This window comes from Hemicordylus capensis, chromosome 6, assembly GCF_027244095.1.
Source record: "Hemicordylus capensis ecotype Gifberg chromosome 6, rHemCap1.1.pri, whole genome shotgun sequence".
NCBI classification, from domain to species: domain Eukaryota; kingdom Metazoa; phylum Chordata; class Lepidosauria; order Squamata; family Cordylidae; genus Hemicordylus; species Hemicordylus capensis.
In genome coordinates this window covers 58460779-58480011 of record NC_069662.1, presented here as the reverse complement: position 1 = coordinate 58480011, position 19233 = coordinate 58460779, and the positions used below count along the sequence as shown (strand labels likewise).

Sequence of the window (19233 nt, the reverse complement as noted above, 5' to 3'; positions counted from 1 at the left end):
CCACCCTTTATGTTTCTCTTTCCCATTTTTCATGCACAGACCCCTCCCCGCGAAGCAAAATCTCTTTGCGCTGGGAGAACGACAGAGAAGGATCAGGGGCGGGGGGGGGACATCTCACCTATCCTGGTTGCCTTTCCTGTATGTGCCAGATAAGGGGAGGTGGGGTCAGTAGCTAATTGTCTCATCCACCCCCACCCCCACCACACACATACCACTTCCCCTGCCTTGGGGCATGTAGGCTCTTCTGGGTGGCTTTAATGGTTTGTAGGGTTTCTCCATCTTCTTTCTCCCCCAAATAGTTTGAACATACATTGCCCAAATTCTATGGCACCTCCACTGGGGAAACTCATCTTAAATGAAGCCTGCTCTTCCCAGCCACCTAACGGAGAGAGAAAAAGCATGTTGTAGCCAAGAGATTACTTTTGAAATGCCTTTCCATTAAAGAGGCTGTCAATGAGCTGGTCGCTAGTCACCATCACTCTATTTGAGCTCCCCACCCCCACCCCGGTATTCTACAGATCTATGTCGTCCCAAAAATAAAGGACAGCCTTTTTAGAAATCTGGCACATGCTCTCTCTCCTGGTTCCAAATTTCAGCTTGGATCACATATTCAAGATGACTTAATGCATACTTTTTACCTCCTCCTCCTCACCCCAAGCCCACTACCTTGTACTTGCAGTCATGGTGGCTGAGGAATGAGAGAAGTGTGTGTGTCCCTGCCTCACTTTTTAAATGCATGCTTAGAGTGAAGTGGGAAATATAATTTGCATTAGCAATTGCGAAGACAGATCCTCAATGGTAGCTATTCGAGACTAGTTGGCACAAAGATATTGTGTAAGTTTCAATAATGAGATGGAGGGGAGTAAGAAGAATTTTGTGAAGGTGGTTGTTCATGCTGGCCAGTGAATTGCTGTGAAATGCAAACCTTACTTATATGTTAAAATATACATACGAATCCCGCCCCCACCACCACACACACACAGACACTCACTCAGTTCTGGACTTGTAAAGGTAAAGTGTGCCGTCAAGTCGATTTCAACTCCTGGCAACCACAGACCCCTGTGGTTGTCTTAGGTAGAATACAGGAGGGGTTTACCATTGCCATCTCCCTCACAGTAGGAGATGATGCCTTTCAGCATCTTCCATGTAGCATGTGTATAAATGTATCTGTAAGGGACAGAGAGGAGCCATGAGATTTCATAACCCCATGTGAAATGAGCCTGTTCTTCTATATGCCTTAAAATAACACAGCTTGAGAGGCTGATACTTATCTCCTCAGCTATCCTGGAGACCTTACTTCTTATAAAGTCAGAGCCAAAGGTAGGGAGCTGGAGGTGAGAGAAAATGTTTTTGTGTGTGCCACACGGCGCATGGTGCATTATTTAGGTGTGTGAGAGAGAGTGATGTGCACACACTGCCTTGATAGTGCTGCCCAGAACAAAACTCTTCCCACTCACTGATGGTAAGAACTAGAGGGAACACTGGTGGGAGGGCAGGCAGCTCGTGGAAACTGGTGGGGAGAGAGAACTTAAAACAGTGCTATTGTAGGACTGAAGGGGAGATTGTGGAGTGACTCATAGAGTGAATTAAGATGCCATCTGCTTCCGTTTCTAACTATCCTGCAGGAACTGGGCTACATAGGAACACATCTATCCAAACTAATTTATTAGTATAGAATTGTGCTTTCTTAATAGTTACAAGTGATATTTCATTTGAAGTATTTATAGTAACCTATAAGTAACAGAAAACAGAGGTCAGATATCAAAAGTTAACAGAAAAAAATAATTATTAAATGAAACCCCAAAGGTATGGTGAAACCTACCCATTCTGCTCAAAACCTGGCACTCTCCCCACATACTTCCCACTGCCCTCTCAGTGCCCCCAGTCCGGCCCTATATAGTTGAGCTTGTATCTTGTGCTCACTGCTACTTTTCCCCCTTCCAAGTTGGACATCCCAGTTAGTCAGCCTTTCCTCACGTCTTGAATTGAGAAACATTTGTCATAAGGCAATGGGAGCACAAATGAAACAATCTAGCACATGGGGTACTCTAAAATCTAAGTGCTGCAGAAATCATAGTAGAAAAGATTCTGCTTCCACTAAAGAAGGTCAAAGCTGTAGGATGAGCTTAAAGTGGTTTTATATACAGATGATATTCATTCATCAAATGAATGAATGAATGAATGAATGAATATCACTTTCGGACCTAGCTAACTCTGCCCTTCCCTTGATGAAACTGATTGCTAAATATGCTTCTCTTTCAGGATGAAAAATTAATTGGTCAAAATCTGATGCACTATATTTGTGTAGGGAATGTCTTTCTGGTAAAAGACACCCTTCTATTACAGCAGCGTGCACAGAGGCAAAACACAGCAGAGTCTGCCTAGGCATGCGTGTATGCTGAGAGCAAAAGAAATTATTTGGAGCTAGTTCATAGTTTCAAATCAATGAGTCTTTATTGGAGAACTCCATTCTAGATAGGAAAGTGGAGAGATAGTATCTCTAATCTAGCTAGCTAGCTGGATGCAGAGAGATGCTGTCTGCATCTCTGCACACATGGTGCAGAGAGAGAGGCAAGCCTGTGGGTGATAGAGGGAAGAAAGGAAGGTAGGAAGGAGGGGAGGCAGGAAGTCCCTGAGAGTAGCAAATTAAAGGCATAGTGTCAGAGCAGTAGAGAGGAGGAATGACCAATGTTTTGATCCCTGTAGCCCTCTGACTCACTAGTCTGTCGTGTCATTGAGGCATTAGGTAACACAGAGTCCTTCACTTCCAACAATTTGGGTCCTTGCCAAAAGATATTTCTTTAATTATGTTGGGTGTCCATTGACAGAAATATCAGTTCACATACTTGAGTGTTACTAATTCCAAAGACTGAATGAGTGAGTGAGTGAATGAATGAATGAATGAGCATTACTATTTATATACTGCTTTTCAACAGAAGTTTCCAAAGTGGTTTACATAGATGTAAATAAATAAGTAAAATGTCAAGCAATCTCATTAAATTTAGACCCCCTTCTTAATAAAATTGAGATCAATGTATAACACCAGGGCAAATTACACTTTACAGGGCAAAATTAATGCACTCAAATCTAATGGAATATCTAGAATGATTTGTGTTTTGCTTGGCTTACCGCTGAAGGTACCACAAACTTATTTTATGAAAATTGAGAAGATGTTTCTTACCTTCATATGCTTGCCTTCACACTGCAAAAGCTCCACCTTCCCCTCAAAAAGGGAGGCATTAACCTACCACAGTGCAGGTATTAACATAATGCCTTTTTGGACTGAAATAATTGGATGTTGGATAAAACTATAAACGCTATTAGCTGGGCTGGGCACAGAGCATCTGCGCCTCTGCCGGCCCGCTTCTCCCTCCCACCCAGCCATGGTTTCTCTCTGGCTTTCAAGCCAGCCCACCCCCTCCTCCTGCCTGCCGCCTCCTCATCCCGGCAGCCGTTTTCTCCCGTCCCCATCGCTAGTCCGGCAGCTGCTTGCAAACTCTTGCGAGAGCTGCCACACATGGGATTAGCACAGGGTACGCCTAGGAGAAATAAATATATAGATGCCTGTCTAGGCATACATTGAGAAGCAATAGCATGCTCCTCTTAGAAAAGATCTGGCCCTAAATTCTAAGTTTTTGAAATATCCCAAGAGATTTCCCCCTTACAACTGTGGCAACATGCAGTGCATGGGAATCTCCTTTTAATGCACCTCTGAATCTTTACTCACATGACTCACTAACATTGTGCAGTGATCCCCAAATAAAGATAGCCAAACAATAATTCTTATGGAAATAATGGACTGAGAAGGGGCTATTTATCTTACCTCAACTAAGATGTCCTTCACTGGAATTTAAATCATTTGCAGTTAAAAGAAGAATGTGGTTTAAAAGTTAAAACAACAAGCACCCTGGCAATACCTACAGTTGTATCACAGTATAGCAGTTTGGCTCAGCCCTGATGCCCTTGGAGCCTCAGAGCATCCTGAAATTCTAGCTTTTCGGAAATCAGTCTCTAAGTTGGCAATGGCTCACAAATTTTGATGCAGTGTTCTAAGAGCAACCAATCTTGATGTTTTGAAGAAAGAATGATTGGAATAGGAATTCAGTCCAGGAAATCTTACAGGTCCATTGGAAAGCGGTTGTAGCGAATATCCTGAAGTCCTCTCTTGATAATTCAACTCCAGTTGAGGAGGAGGAGGAGGAGGAGGAGGAGGAGGAGGAGGAGGAGGAGGAGGAGGAGGAGAAGAAGAAGAAGAAGAAGAAGAAGAAGAAACAACTAGCATTACATTCTTATCGGACCCTGGACAGATTTTTTAGATTGGGGATCACAACCTTTTGGAGAGCCAGAGTGGTGTAATGGTTAGAGTGCTGGACTAGGACTGGGGAGACCCGAATTCAAATCCCCATTCAGCCATGATACTAGCTGGGTGACTCTGGGCCAGTCACTTCTCTCTCAGCCTAACCTACTTCACAGGGTTGTTGTGAGGAGAAACTTAAGTATGTAGTACACCGCTCTGGGCTCCTTGAAGGAAGAGCGGGATATAAAATGTTAATAATAATAATAATAATAAAAATGATGATGATGATGATGATAATGATGATGATGATGATGATGATGATGATGATGATGATGATGGCACAGCAGGGAAGTACCTTGCCAAGGGAGCAAGAGGTTGCTGGTTTGAATCCCCGCTGATATGTTTCCCAGACTATGGGAAACACCAATATCAGGCAGCAGCGATATAGGAAAATGCATAATCTCATACTGCAGGAGAGATGGCAATGGTAAACCACTCCTGTATTTTACCAAAGAAAACCACATGGCTCTGTGGTCCAAAGAAATCTTTTTCCTGTGTGTTCCCACCAGCTGGTTCTGGATTTTTCTACAAGAATTTCTCCCTCCCCATCTCCTGGACTCCCTCCACAAAATTTAACCAATCTGCTAAAAAAAACCACCCCCCAAGTGCTTGCAATTGCAAATACTCAGAGCAGGCCATACTCAACAGCTGTCAAACTCCGCTTCACTGAGTTTTGAAAAATGCCAAGTTTTGGGAAATGCCACTCCACACATCAAAGGGAAGTGGTGGGGCATAACAGGCTTTTTTCAAAAGCCACTGAAAATAGAGGACTATTTTAAGTCAGACATAAATTGGGCTAAGCCAAAATGTGCAGCCTCAATTTGGGGAAAAACAGAGTTCTGTTGGTAAAGGTCCCTGATAGCCCGAAGGGACTTCGAAGTAATGGCAGCTGATATGTGAACTCACACTCTTCATCCCGAAGGAGATTCGAACCAAAAGCCATGTGTGTAAAGCCGAGTCAACACTGTCTAGGCAGCACCACTTTACCTTTTGGAGTATGCAGTGTTCCAGGTTACATTGACTTCACCTTTTGGGGGAATATATCACTATACACCTATATTGGAATGAGATAGTTGAGTGAATGGACTTAGCTTCAACTGTTCCCTTTAAATCTTCAAAAATTGCAATTGTTCTAGGTTTAATCTCTCAGATTACAGATTTATCAGTAGCCCAAAGGGACTAATTCTGCAACCTTGGACCACATCTGGATGGCTAGTTGACAGATGTGGTGGAGCTTGCAGCTATGGAGGAAGTCACCTTCAGGAAGATGGACAAATCCTTCAAATTTCCAGAACTATGGACTTATTTGGGTTCTAAGAGTACATACTCACACAATCAATGTTTGGTTCATGGGAGAGCTGTTTTTCTTCTTATTGTTAAAGTATTTATTTATGTTTAGCTCCTTTTTTTCCTTTTTGAGACTAGTGACTATAATATGCACAACTTGTGTTGTGCTGTTTGATTGGTTTACTACAATTCTTCAATAAATAATAACAAAAAAGGACAAAGCACTTTTAAATTAATAAGTGAAACTCACTATGCACTAGGGTCTGTCATTCTCTCCCCTCAACCTTGAGGGTCCTGTGTCTTGAAGAGTTTGTAGGATAGGCAGGAGTCTAAATTATGCAAATGTTGTGGCATGGAAATCTGGCCACAAGAGCAGCTGTGCCTGTCAGATTTGTAGCTGTCATGCAAATATCTAAAGCAAAACAGCCCTAAGGGTCAAGTTGTGCAGTTGAGCCGGTGTCGACTCCTGGTGACTACAGAGCCCTGTGGTTTTCTTTGATAGAATACAGGAGGGGTTTACCATTGCCTCCTCCCGCACTGTGTGAGATGATGCCTTTCAACACCTTCCTATATCACTGCTGCCCAATATAGGTGGGAAACACACCAGCAGGGATTCGAAACAGCAACCTCTTGCTCGCTAGGCAAGTCATTTCTCTGCTGCGTTTCTCTGCTGCGGCTTCAGAGCGGCCCTACTAAAAAGAAATTTGGCAACCCTAACTAGAAATATTCAAAAAAATATTTTTCCATATGCAGCTAGGTGGTTTAAGAGAAACCATTTGTTCTAGGTATATCATCTAGCTTTGCTGTATCTCCAGGTTTGTTAGTTGCTCCATTAGTAGATTTGCAAGTACTGTATCCCTGCAACGTGGCTCTGTTTCCCTATCACTGCAGAATGGGAAGACAGATGAGTTGTGTGTCTACACAGATGGACATTTGAAGCTTGTAAAGCAACCTGTTTTTCTTCATAGTCTCTGTGCAGTCTCTGTGCATATAGGAGCCTAGCAAGCTTACTGCACCTGAAGGTAGGTTACTAATTAGGTTAGGAGAATATATTTTGTAAGACAGAGAAGCCATATTGGGCATCTGCTCTGACCCTGTTCCCCAAATCATAGCGCTCAATAAACGCTGAGGGTGTTGACCAAATAGCTGGCTAGTCTAGTTTGTCTAGCTCAGAAAAAAGGAGGCCTCTCAAATTAGTCATAGAGGATGAGAGACCACTCTGGTGATGTTTTCTTAGCCAGTGAAGAAACAAAGCCCTGGTAACAGACAGTCTATTACTGACTTGGCATGATGAAGCCCTATACAAGTAGCACGAGAAAGCATGTTTCATGTTTAGCGTGATCGAGGCTCTCCTTTTGATCCTGTGGCAGCAGGGCAAGTCAAGGCATGGCGCTATGGGATAACTCTGAGGGACAAATTACTCTGCCAGTGGTCAGAGGTGTTGTGAACACTTAATACCTCTAAGCTAGGCCTGCTCAACTTAGGCCCCCAGATGTTTTTCGACAACAACTCCCATAATCCCCAGACATAGTGGCCAACAGACAGGGATTATGGGAATTGTAGGCCAACATCTGCAGGAGGGCCAGAGTTGAGCAGCCCTGTTCTATACTCAGCTTACTCCTCCTGGACTTTCTCCCTGCCAAGTAGGAACATCCCCAGGTTCTTGCTCACCTGAGGCAAGCTGTGACTGCCTTGCACTCTGCACAGCATTTAATGGGGCACAGGTTGAGGAGACTGTTTGCTGTCAGAGTCAAACAGTAAGCAATGTCCAAACCACAGCCAATCTGAGTTGTTACAATATCCAGTCAGTCAAACCATGTCCAAGTCGAATTCCATAAACAGAGTCCAAACAGTCCGGAGTCAAAAGCACAGTCAAACAAGCAGGGACAAAGCTGGGTAGCTCACCAAAGTACAATGTTGGTACCAGCAATGTGGTTGTGGCGAAGCCATCTTAAATAGGCTGAAGCCATGTGCTCTCAATCATGGGTCCCTGAGTCAGCAGCTTTCCTTGTTAGTTGAGCCATTCTGCACGTGCATCTCATCTCATCCTGTCTCTTCAACAGATGCCTCTCTACAGCTGAGATTGGCTGCGCCTCCTCCACAGGAGCTGTTGTACTAGCTGCACTCCCTCCTCCACTGTCACACTGCCTGCCTCCTCCTCATCCTCAGAGTCTGACAGCATGCCAATGACACACCTGAAGCAAGCTGTGACTGCCTCACACCCTCCACAGCATTAAAAGGGGCACAGGTTGAGGAGACTGTTTCCTGGCTGGTAGTCTTTTCTCATTACCTTGGCCACCTTTCAAGACTGGCAAGGGGGCTGGGCAATAAGAAACTGCTGCCAGCAAGCAGCCTCCTCTCCTTAAGCCCATATACCAAAGCCTTTCAAAAGTTAGGTGGGCGTATCCACAATGGACCTTCAAAAGGCAGCAAATGGTGGTTGAGCAAGGCCTCTCCCCTCAGCACCCATCCTGAGGGTCCCCAGGTAGCCCATGTGCAGAGCACACAGGTATTCAATGGCGGATCTGCCCCTGCTGCTGCTATAGTTATGATTGTAAAGTAATGGAGGGACAGGAGTATTCTTCGGCACGCACCATGCACAGGTCTCCCCATTTCAGAACAGGAACTAGAATGCTCTACAAAACCTCCGAAACTTCCAAATGTTGTTCTGTATATAAGCAGAACTCTTGCTGCAGAGACCATGGAGAAGCAGAAGAGGTGTGTCTTTTGGAGTTATGTATTTAATAATAATAATAGTATTATAATAGTAATAATAACAGAACTTTTTACAGAGCTCTACAGATAATATAACATTATTTACAAGCGAACAAAGGTCAATCTTCTTCCGTTGCGCTTCCTCTACCTTCACTTCCTCCAGCTTGGCTTCCTCCAGCTTGGCTTCCTCCAGCTTCGCTTCCTGCACCCCAACTTCTGAAAATATAAAGTAGATTAAATTATTAAATTAAAATGCACTCAGTAAATTTTATTTCCCCCCGGTGAATCTGGGAAACATTTCTTTGTTGCCATTACTATGGCAAACTAGAAACTGTGGGCTGGTTTTCACAACTGATGGATAGGATCAGGATGCACCTTTCCATATAGACATACCTCTTTTCAACAGGGAGACTGTGGATCTTACCTAGCCTACCAAGCCATTCTAGGTCCTTTGAGCTTCTGGCTCTTTTGGTATTTCTTGTTTTTCCATAACCTTCCAACCTTGCTTTGTGGTTTGCCAGCACAGCCCAATTCTGGCTCTCACATATCTTTTACAGGATTGCAGGTACACATACAAGGTGTCTTGCAGCATTCCCACACTAAACCTGGTCTCCTACAGACTAAAATGGTTGCAAAACCTTAATTCCTCATAGTGGGCTGGTTTATACAATTCTAATTAGAGCAGGAGACGTGTCCTACCCAGGTTTGGGAGCTGTGTGTGCTCCCATTTCCGTTAATAACTAAACACATGTCAGAAAAATGTTTTGCAAAAGCAGATGTCTTCTTAAGATCACAATCTTGCAGCAGATCAACACTAGAGGGAAGAAGAAACAGCAAAGGTTTGGACTTTGCAGTTACTCACGCTTTCTTTGACTCTGTGCTAGCGCCACCTTCTGCCGTCGATCTGTTAAAAAGAGTGAAAAGCAAAACTTAAGAACAATTTGTGGCAATCAGGCTTGCTCTCTTCCCTTCTTGGATCTGGTCCTCATGTCTGAAAAAACCAAAGGCTGTTCAGGTGCTTGAAATGCAACTCTGGATTCCACCCCATAAATTTTGTTTGAGAATTCCATCACAGAGACCAGGTGAGTAAGGATAATGGAGTAGCACGGGGGGGGGACTGTACCTGGGCCGTGGGCCCCACCAGGGTGCCCCAGGGCATCATCCCCACCTACTGCTACCTGGTGCTGCACCTATCTTCTTTCCCGTTGTGACATGGCCCATTCAATCAGTGAGTGCTTTCTGTGCCGGCCCAGTAGGGTTCTTCCTTCCTCTCCTTGGCAAGCAAGAGAGAGAAGCCCCCAGCTGGGTCAACACAGAAAGCGTTCTCCAGTTGGATGCACCATACATCTTGCTCAGCCCCAGAAACGCCTCCTGCATTGGTGTACTGACACAGGCTGGAAGGGGTATGGCTGGCAGGGGATGGCACAGCCGGGGACAAGCCTGGCATCAGAGGAGGAGGCAGTGGCAGTAGCAGTATGTGTGGGGGGAGACCCGGTGCTGACAGAGGAGACATCGTCGGGTCGCACGGGGACAGGCCTGGCAGCATTGGCAGGAAAAGGGCAGGCACCTTCCTGTCCAGAGTTGCTGCCAGCCTTCCTACAGCCTGGACAGAGACTGGGAGTGGGTGAGGTATTCAAAACAACTTTCTCTGGCCCATCTTTAACAAGCAGAGATTCCATTTCTTCTTTGACTATGTCTTAGTGGGAACTGATTAGTTTGTTTTATGCCTAAGTCTATTGCAATGCATGCAGAGCATCCTATATTAAGTCTGCTCAAAGGTGGAGTAGATAGTGGATGTAGGGTAGAGCAAACTGGCATAAGTAAAAGGTTGTCCCAATTAGCTACCTTTAAAAAAATGTATCTGACAATCCTACTTTGTACTAGGCTGTCTTAAAGACCAGCTCTAAGATGACCAGATTAATGAGAGGAAGAAGCAGGCCCAGATTCCTCTACATGTACTTACCCTCGTTTTGAAGCTTCACTGGGGGGCTTTGTCAATGATGATTTTGGTGATGGTGTGTGCGGAGCTCCTTCCACAGGTGCAGGTATAGACGGACGTGCGGAGTGAGGTGCGGAGTGAGGTGCAGAGGGAGGTGCGGACGGAGGTGCGGACTGATGTACAGACGGACGTGCGGAGTGAGGTGCAGACGGAGGTACGGACTGATATTCGAATGGAGGTATGGATTGATGGATGGATGGAGATACTGATGGGGGTACGTATGGATGTACGGATGGAGTTGCAGATGGAGGTACATACGGAGACATATACATGGGCATTGATGGAGGCACAGATGGAGGTGCGGACTGAGGTGCAAAGAGGGACGGATGTGCAGACCTAACAGAATGAAAGCAGACATTATAGAGAATCTGCTGCATCTAGGCCAGCCTGAGCACATTTGCTTACAGCACTACACAAACCAACCATATACACCTTTGCTCCAAACAGTCTGTGGTTTATGAGAGGCAGCGGTGCCCCTAGGTAATTTTGGAGCCTGGACCTAAAGGCTTCTGGAGCCCCTGCCCCACAAGTTAAGCATCATCCCCCTACACACACACATACACATACACACACTGTGACACACACAATATTTTTAATACGTGGATTCTTGAGGGCACAAACAGCAATTGAACTTACAGGAATGTCAGAATATAAAACAGATATATTTATGCAGATATGCACTAGCAGAAACATTTCAACACACAAGTTGAACATATTCCCATCCCACATATTTCTTTTCCCACTCCCTCCTCTGTCTCTAAAGCACCTGGCACAGGTCACAGTTAAACTTGACCACCTGGTGCAGTGTGGGCCAGCGGTGACCACACCACCCAGGACAGACTAAAAAGGATGTGGGGGCCCCCAAGGGGTGTGGAGGCCAGTGTTTCCTCTAGCAGGGATTTCCAGATATTGTTCACTACAACACCCAGCAATGTCCTTTGGCTGCAATGGCCTTTGGCTGGGGATTCTGGGAGCTGTAGTCAACAACATCTGGGAATCCCTGTTAGAGAGAACACTGGTGGAGGCCCTGGACTTCGGCCCCAAAGTTCAGGGGTAAGAGCGCGCCACTGAGCAGAGGCAATTCAGGAGTATATTGACAGTAGCTTCAGGACAAACCAACAAACATCCTTCATCATACAATGCATATTCTCATGGAATTCATTGCCACAAGATGTGGCGATAGCCACAGGCTTGGATGAGTTTGAAAGGAGAGGATACAGATTCATGGAGCAGAGGCCCACTGACAGCTCTATCAAGATAGCTCAATTGAACTTCCACATATAGAGGCAGTATATCTCTGCATACTTGATATTAGGGACAAACACTGGGTGAACATTATTGGTTTCATGCTCTGTTTGTGGTCTAGCCAGTCATGGGTACAGCATGCTAGACTAGATGAATCTTTCACCTGCTCCAGTAGAACTTTTTAATGTTCTATCTGTATCTGGTAACCTCTCGCTTAGATAATTACAATGCATTGTATGTAGGGTTGCTTTTTAAAATGGTCCAGGAACTACAGCTGGTACAAAATAGGGCTGCAAGATTATTAACTAGGACTGGACATTTTCAGCACATTACGCCAGTGCTTCATCAGCTGCACTGGCTCCCAGTCCGTTTCCAGGCCCAATTCAAAGTGCTGGTTTTAACCTTTAAAGCTCTAAATGGCTTGGGGTCGGGTTACCTGAGAGAGTGCCTTGCTCCCTATGTCCCAACCAGGAGCTTAAGATCTTCTTCAAAGGCCCTCTTCTGAATGCTCCTGCCAAACGAGGTGAGGCGGGTGGCTACTAGGGAGAGGGCCTTCTTGGTGGTTACACCCCATTTATGGAATAGCCTCCCGAGTGAGCTTCGCCTGGCTTCATCATTTTGTTCTTTTAGATGCCAAGTAAAGACCTTTTTGTTTAGTCCAGCCTTTTAAATTATGATTTTCAAATTTGATTTTTTAAACGGATTTTAAAAGAGTTGCTTTGTATTGTATTTTGTATTTTCTCTCCCCTGCCCCCTTTTTGGTCTGTTATGATTTAATGTGATCTATATAATTAATTCCTGTAGAGGGGATGCATGGGGATGTGGCAAGCTCTGCCCCCGCTTCAGCCATTACCAATGGCGGACCCAGAGGGGGTGTCACATGCAAGGGCGGGAGGAAGGAACGTATGTCAGGAGAGCGAGAGGATGACGGGCAGTGGGAGGAGGACAGGCGGTCTCCCTTATTTTTTGGTCCATTATGATTTAATGTGTCATGTGTTTTAATTTCATGTTTTAATTTCATGTTGTGGGCCACCCAGAGAACAATTTGTTATGGGGTAGCTAACAAAGTTGTTCATTATCGTCATCATCATCTTAAATTTATTACTGGCTGATATCCAGAGTAGCAACCAGAATAGCTGCCAATTTTTGCTGCTCTTTCCTGTCCCCATAAGTGCTCTTTACCTTCCAAAAATCCCTCAAGGACATAGTTTTGGAAGGCAAAGGATACTAACAGAGGCAGGGAAGACAGTGAACATTGCTCCTCCCTCCTGCTGCATGCACACTCTGCTGCTTGGGAAGATTCTGGATGAGTTAGGAGCAGCCCAGGGGCGTAGCTATAATTGAGCGAAAGGGTTCAAAGAGCACGGGCCCCCTGTTCCTGAGAACCCTCCAGCTCCATCCCTCCCTATTTTCTTCATTATCTCCCTCAATCTGGAGGGCCGCCAGAAAGAGGGATGAACACGGGACCCCTATCCCCTAGCTACGCCCCTGGAGCAACCTCTTGCTGCTCTGGATGTCAGTCACTGTTTTCAATTCAATTGGCTGTGGTGCGTCACCACTGCGCTCTCTCCTCCCTTTTAAAGAGAGGCCTAAACATAGTTACATAGCAACATAGGAAGGTGCCTCCCACTGAGTCAGACCATTGGTCCATCTAGTTCAGTATTTTCTAAACTGACTGGCAGCAACTTGCAGGTTTCTGGTCGGAATTTCTCCCAGCTATACCTGGAGATACCAGGGAGGGAACCTGGGAACTTCTGCATGCAAGCAGATGCTCTATCACTGAGCTATGGCCCCCTCCCCTATACCAGGCAGCGCACACATGTAGTCACCCATCCAAATCCAAACCAGGCCAGACCCTGCTCGCTACCGCAAGACCAGCTCTCCTCCAAGTGACATTAATGCACATAGTATTCTACACTAGGTTTTTAGATCGGGAGCATCAAATTTTAGCTTGGGAGCAACACTTTACATACTTTGCACAATATAATATTTTGAGCCAGTTAAATGTCCTATTGATGGATCTGCCAATAAGTGTAGGTCACTACACTGAGTAGTCCCAAATGACTAGTTGAAAGGGAAGAAGTAACAGCCTATAATAAGGAACTCTGCAATTACTCACAGTGTCTTTGAACTGGGCTTTCTAGCAGGGGACGGTGCAGTCATTTGTGACCTGTCAAAGCAAGAGAAGCAGAAGTCAGAGAAATGAATGGGGTTCGAGGCTGCATTCTTCTCCTCCCTAGTCATTTGGTCACCACATTGCAATTACTTCTCAAAGACAGCAGCTTTTTCAAAGTCACTCAGCTGTAGCGCTAGATATACAGTGTCAGCTCCAGTACTGATGCTGCCCGAGGTGAGGTCCATGCGCTGCTGGCCACACCCTTGACACTGGCAGCAGCATCAGGGGACAAGGCCAGAGCTGCCTCTTTCATGCACCCATTTCTCGTCACTGCCATGCGGATGGATTTTGAACTGCAGATCAGCTGTGTGGGAGGAACCAGCTCCCTTTTCACCCTCCTCACTGCTGAACCTGCAGTTTAAAATCCCATCCCCAATGGGGAAGAGCGAAGAAGGTCATGGAGACAGGAAGGGAGGGTGGCAGGGAGCCAGGAGTGGCAGGCAGGTGACGTGACATCTGGCCGGTGAAGGGCAGGTCACTCAAGCAATACTGTTATTCTGCAAGCAAAAGAGTTTGCTGTCATTATGCTTGAAAATGTATAACTGATTCAAAGTGTGTGGACAGGGCGCTTTCCAGATTGCACGCTATCACAGTGTCACAATGGGTCCCTTAAGTGTGCTTCTGTACTGCCTGTGTTTTGACATCACAGCCCCTGTGTTGTAAGGAAGGTGCCATTCATATTTCCAGTGCCTTCTTTTGGGTTTTATTGATGTCTCACAGCCCTATAACGTTGCATCTATATTGCAAAAAAAAAAAAAAAGCTGTATTTGCCTGTTGTAGGAGGCTTGCCCCCTTATAACGGATCTCTAATGTGGTTTGAATTTGGTGCCACAAAACGTTCCAGTTTACACCACTTTTTGCGGTGTAAGGCTCACAATCTGTAAAGCGCCCTAGTGACCAAATGATGGCCAAACTGCACATGACATGAAATCCATGGTTAGAAGACAGGTGCAACCTGGAAGCAGACCCTTTTAACTATCAGTCACAGGGGGCCCCAATCTGGGAAGGTGCTGTGAAACGAGGGGCAGAGTCAAGACTTTCCTCCTGTGCTCTATCCACGTGAAAATTCTCCCCACCACACCAAAGTGTCCATTTGCCCCCAAAGTGGTGATTTGCAAAGGAACCATTTTGGCGCTTTCCTGCAGCAAAATGCTTCCCTTCAGGCAAATCACATTCAAAACGAAAACAGCACGGGGAGCAGTCTCACGAAAAGTAAAGTAAAGTAAAGTGTGCCATCAATCAATTTGGACTTCTGGCGCTCACAGAATCCTGTGGTTTTCTTTTGGTAAAATACAGGACGGGTTTACCATTGCTTCTTCCCATGCAGTATGAGATTATGGCTAAAAAGCTGTTGCCCGATATAGTACCAGCGTGGATTTGAACCAGCAACCTTCTGCTTGTTAGTCAAGTGTGATTAGAGTGCTGGACCAGGACTGGGGAGACCCGAGTTCAAATCCCCATTCAGCCATAAAACTAGCTGGGTGACTCTGGCCAGGTCACTTCTCTCTCAGCCTAACCTACTTCACAGGGTTGTTGTGAAAGAGAAACTCAAGTATGTAGTACACCACTCTGGGCTCCTTGGAGGAAGAGCGGGCTATACATGTAGTAATTAAAATAATAATAATAATCCCCCAAAACAGCAACTTCTTTACGCCGGATATACAACATCTTAGTACTAAATCACAGTGATTACATTCAAAGCGAGGCATCCGACATATGAACGGCACCCTGCTGTCAGCGTAGGGACTGCGGTGTCACAGCACAGGAAGTGTGGAAGCACACTTCAGAGATACGTCCTGACCTTGTTGCAGGGTCTAATCTGGAAAGCGCCTTCCAGGTTAAGGCTGTCCACTAATGCCAGGTTTAATGTCATGTGTAGCTTGGTGCTCAGTATTTACAGTTAGTTCCTGAATGGACGAGTTAAAAAATAACTGAGGAACGCGTTCTGGAACGGAACTCACATTTTTAGTTTTTGATTCTTTGCATTATGCTGTGTGTACCTATTTCTCTATTGTCCAGGGCTGTTTGTGTTATCGGTAAAACCAAAGGATGAATGGAAGGAAGGCATGAATGAAGGCATGAAGGCATGATTGATGTCCCCCAAACGTCTAGTAGTGGAGGCATGCTTTCCCCCCTGATAGAAAATGAGAGGCACACTTTCTTCCTAGGTCTGCAAAGGCTTACTTTTAGAATGTGGAAGCATAATAGCCACCTGCCCTCACAGGAGCCCACCCCATGTGGTGTTTTCCATGAGCCACTGAGTTGAGGGCTGGGGCAGATCTACCATGGGGGAACTGTGTGCAGCAAAAACCCATCACACAATGAGACCAGGTTTTGGGGAGCCATGCACTACCTGCCTCTCTCTCTCTCTCTTTCTCTCTCTCTCCCTGTCACCATCAGTAGCAAAAAGCTGGCACATGGGCTAATGACATCACAGGCCAATGACATGTGCCAAGAGGTAACATCATTAGCCCAAATGTTGGCCCTTTGCTGCCGGCAGCAACAGGGACAGAGGCAGGTAGGTGGTAGGAAGGCATCCCCCCACCCCAGCTTCCCTCGTGTTCCTGCTGATTTTGCTTTTCCAGGACATTTGCAGAGTTCATGAGTTCTGCAAGCACAGAGAGCAGACACTGGTACAAAAAAGGAAACACACCAGACAGACCCAGTCTAAACTAGGGTGCTCCATTCTACACGCCCCCCCCCACAAAACCCTTCCCCTTTGAAGAGAGACAGACAGTTCTGTTGCATGGCAGAATTGAGAGGGCAAGGACTGGCCTTGGGGGGGCCACTCAGAGTCTGTGGGCCAGGAGGCATTCGTTTCCCTTTGCCATATTAGCGGTACGCCCCTGGACATCAGAAATGTGAACGGCACCTTGCTGACAGTGCAGGGACTGCAATGCCGAAACACAGGCAGTACAGAAGCACACTTAATGGATAGTAATGACACTGTTGTAGCATATATTCTGAAAGCGCCCAGGCTATGAAAGTGGATATTAAGCACGGCCCATTCCTATGCATGTCTACTCAGAATGAAGTAAGTCCCATTGCATTCGACGGCATGTACTCCTACATATATGAAGGCATGGGATTAATGCAGATTGCAGCTGTTTATATTCAGCATGAGTTGGGAGTCAGGAAAAGCTCATTTGCAGGCTCGTTCTGGGAAATGGTGGGAGATCGCAATCTGCCCTAGCAACCCCATCGTTTTGTCCTCCATTTCCCAACTTTATTTATGTTCTTGCACATTAGAGAAAGGTTTTATTTAAAAAACTAAAAAACAATTCCAAGCTGCCCAAGGAGTCCCCTGTTGCAACTTCCCACATCAACACCCCAAAGCTGGGTAACCTCTATTGAAAAATAATCGTGGAAGAGACATTGCAGGACATATAGTGGCCACCAGGACCAGGAAATGGCAGAGCATCATAATCAACCACGTTGTCATCAAACCACTCCTCATGTGCCTCAATAATGCAATGCCTGTCCACACTGGTTGGTTCTACAATTGTGTTAAAATTCAGGCAAATGACCATGAACCAAGGGGGGGTGGGGAGGAGAGACAGGAGGGGGATGCTGAAAACATTGGAACGCAACAGGCTAGCAATGACGTCATCTAGATTCTCTGTAATAAGTGAGTGAATGAAAGATAGTGATTCCAAAGGAAAGGGCTAGTGTGGGAGCAATCAAAGATGAGATGTTATGCAACCCATGCAGATCTGAGAATATTCCTTTCATTTATACCTTGCCCCGCTGAATATATCCTGGACCTTCGAAGTCTTAGAAGTCTGGATCTTAGATTCTTCATCATACTGAAATCAAGAAAATCTCAATCAGAATACCGTGTTGATAGAACACACAAATGCAGTGGAAAGATAAATACTAAATAATTGGTATAATCAGTCCATATATGGTTCGCTGTGGTGAGGACAAAAATTTCTGTTTCTAAAATTTCTGTTTGGATACTTGAAAATCACATGAGGTACAGTAAAGTTAACATGGTGTAGAGTTGTTGGTTTTTTATATCAATAACTTGCAAAATCAGATCAAATTAGGGCATCAGGAAAATTTCTATAGTGTTTGTTTGTTTGTTTTGAGAGAGAGAGAGAAACCACCCCCACCACTTTTAAGCAAGTTAGGGGAAATTTTCATGGGAAACTTTATCATATAAATTCCCTCCAGAAAATTCATATCTCTGTTGATGACTGGAGAACATAAGCTATCTCCTTACCCGTTTTGCACCTTTCTTCTTTCTGCACAGAAAGGTCCTTTGAAGGAGAATAAAAAGAAGAAATTAACACCCAGGCCTGATCATTTGCCTTGGAATGCTTATTATTTAATTTAATTTAATTTAATTTATTTATTCGATTTCTATACCACGCTTCCAAAAATGGCTGAGGGCGGTTTACCCAGAGATATAACAAAAAAATAAAATTGATCCCTGTCCCCAAAGGGCTCACCGTCTAAAAGAAACATAAGACAGACACCAGCAACAGTCACTGGAGGTACTGTGCTGGGGGTGGATACGGCCAGTTACTCTCCTCCTGCTAAATAAAGAGAACCATCATGTTAAAAAGGGCCTCTTTGCCAAGATAGCAGGGAAGATGGAGGAGGGAGAGAATGGAACAAACTGAAACGTTCAGAGGCATAACTAGGGAAAATAGCACCTAGGGCAAGCACTGAAATTGCACCCCTGTCCAAACAGGAATGATGGGACTTGTAGTCAACAATATCTGGAAATCCTTGTTAAAAGGAACACTGTACCATCTAGACATGGTTGTTGATCAAAGATTTGGGCATAATATAGAAATGGCAGCCTGGGAAAAGTTATGGAAAAATGATTTAAAATTCACTGCATGTTATACTATAAAAGAAAACTATTATAAAATGATGTATAGATGATACTTGACACCAAAAAAATTGGCATTAATGTACAAAAATGTTTCAAACAAATGTTGGAAGTGTGGACACTCTGAAGGCACTTTTTTTCATATGTGGTGAACCTGTGGGAAGGCCAAGGCCTATTGGGATATGATATATAATGAGTTAAAGAAAATATTTAAAATGACATTTCCTAAGAAGCCAGAATCCTTCCTGCTGGGAATAACAAAAGGAGTAATCTCTACAAATAACTTAACATTCTTCATGTATGCTTCCACGGCGGCCAGAATAATATATGCACAGAAATGGAAGAGTAAGGAATTGCCTTCAAAAGAAGATTGGCTGATAAAAATTTTGGAATATGCGGAGATGGCAAAACTTACAACACTGATAAGAAACCAAAACTTAGAATGTTTTAAAGAAGATTGGAAACCATTGTTGTTGTATCTAAAAAAAAATATTTTCCTACTATGGATCTTACAGCAGGTTTTGGAACTTTTTGAAAAAATGCAGGTTGGGTAGATTAACTGTGTTTGTAAGGGTCTAAATTTATGTTTTGAATTATTAATATAGCAAGGG

At 44.8% G+C, this 19233-nt stretch overlaps 2 protein-coding genes across 11 annotated transcripts in view; one reads left to right on the top strand and one right to left on the bottom strand.

Annotated features, from left to right (window-relative positions):
* LOC128329916 (uncharacterized) overlaps nt 1-19233 on the top strand; it is a 481088-nt gene that overhangs the window by 171305 nt on the left and 290550 nt on the right. The gene's annotated exons all lie outside the window — the stretch shown is intronic.
* LOC128329917 (uncharacterized) overlaps nt 8368-19233 on the bottom strand; it is a 31708-nt gene continuing 20842 nt past the window's right edge. For 2 of the 4 annotated variants that reach the window (XM_053261841.1, XM_053261842.1), the window contains 6 exons: nt 18005-18041; nt 17518-17585; nt 13723-13773; nt 10323-10694; nt 9222-9263; nt 8368-8575 (listed from right to left, as the gene is read on the bottom strand). In XM_053261841.1, coding sequence (XP_053117816.1) covers nt 8479-8575; nt 9222-9263; nt 10323-10694; nt 13723-13773; nt 17518-17585; nt 18005-18041 — 667 coding nt within the window. In that variant the 3' untranslated portion in view covers nt 8368-8478. The remainder of the gene's footprint in view (nt 8576-9221; nt 9264-10322; nt 10695-13722; nt 13774-17517; nt 17586-18004; nt 18042-19233) is intronic. The other 2 variants (XM_053261844.1, XM_053261843.1) reach the window with 2 other exon arrangements.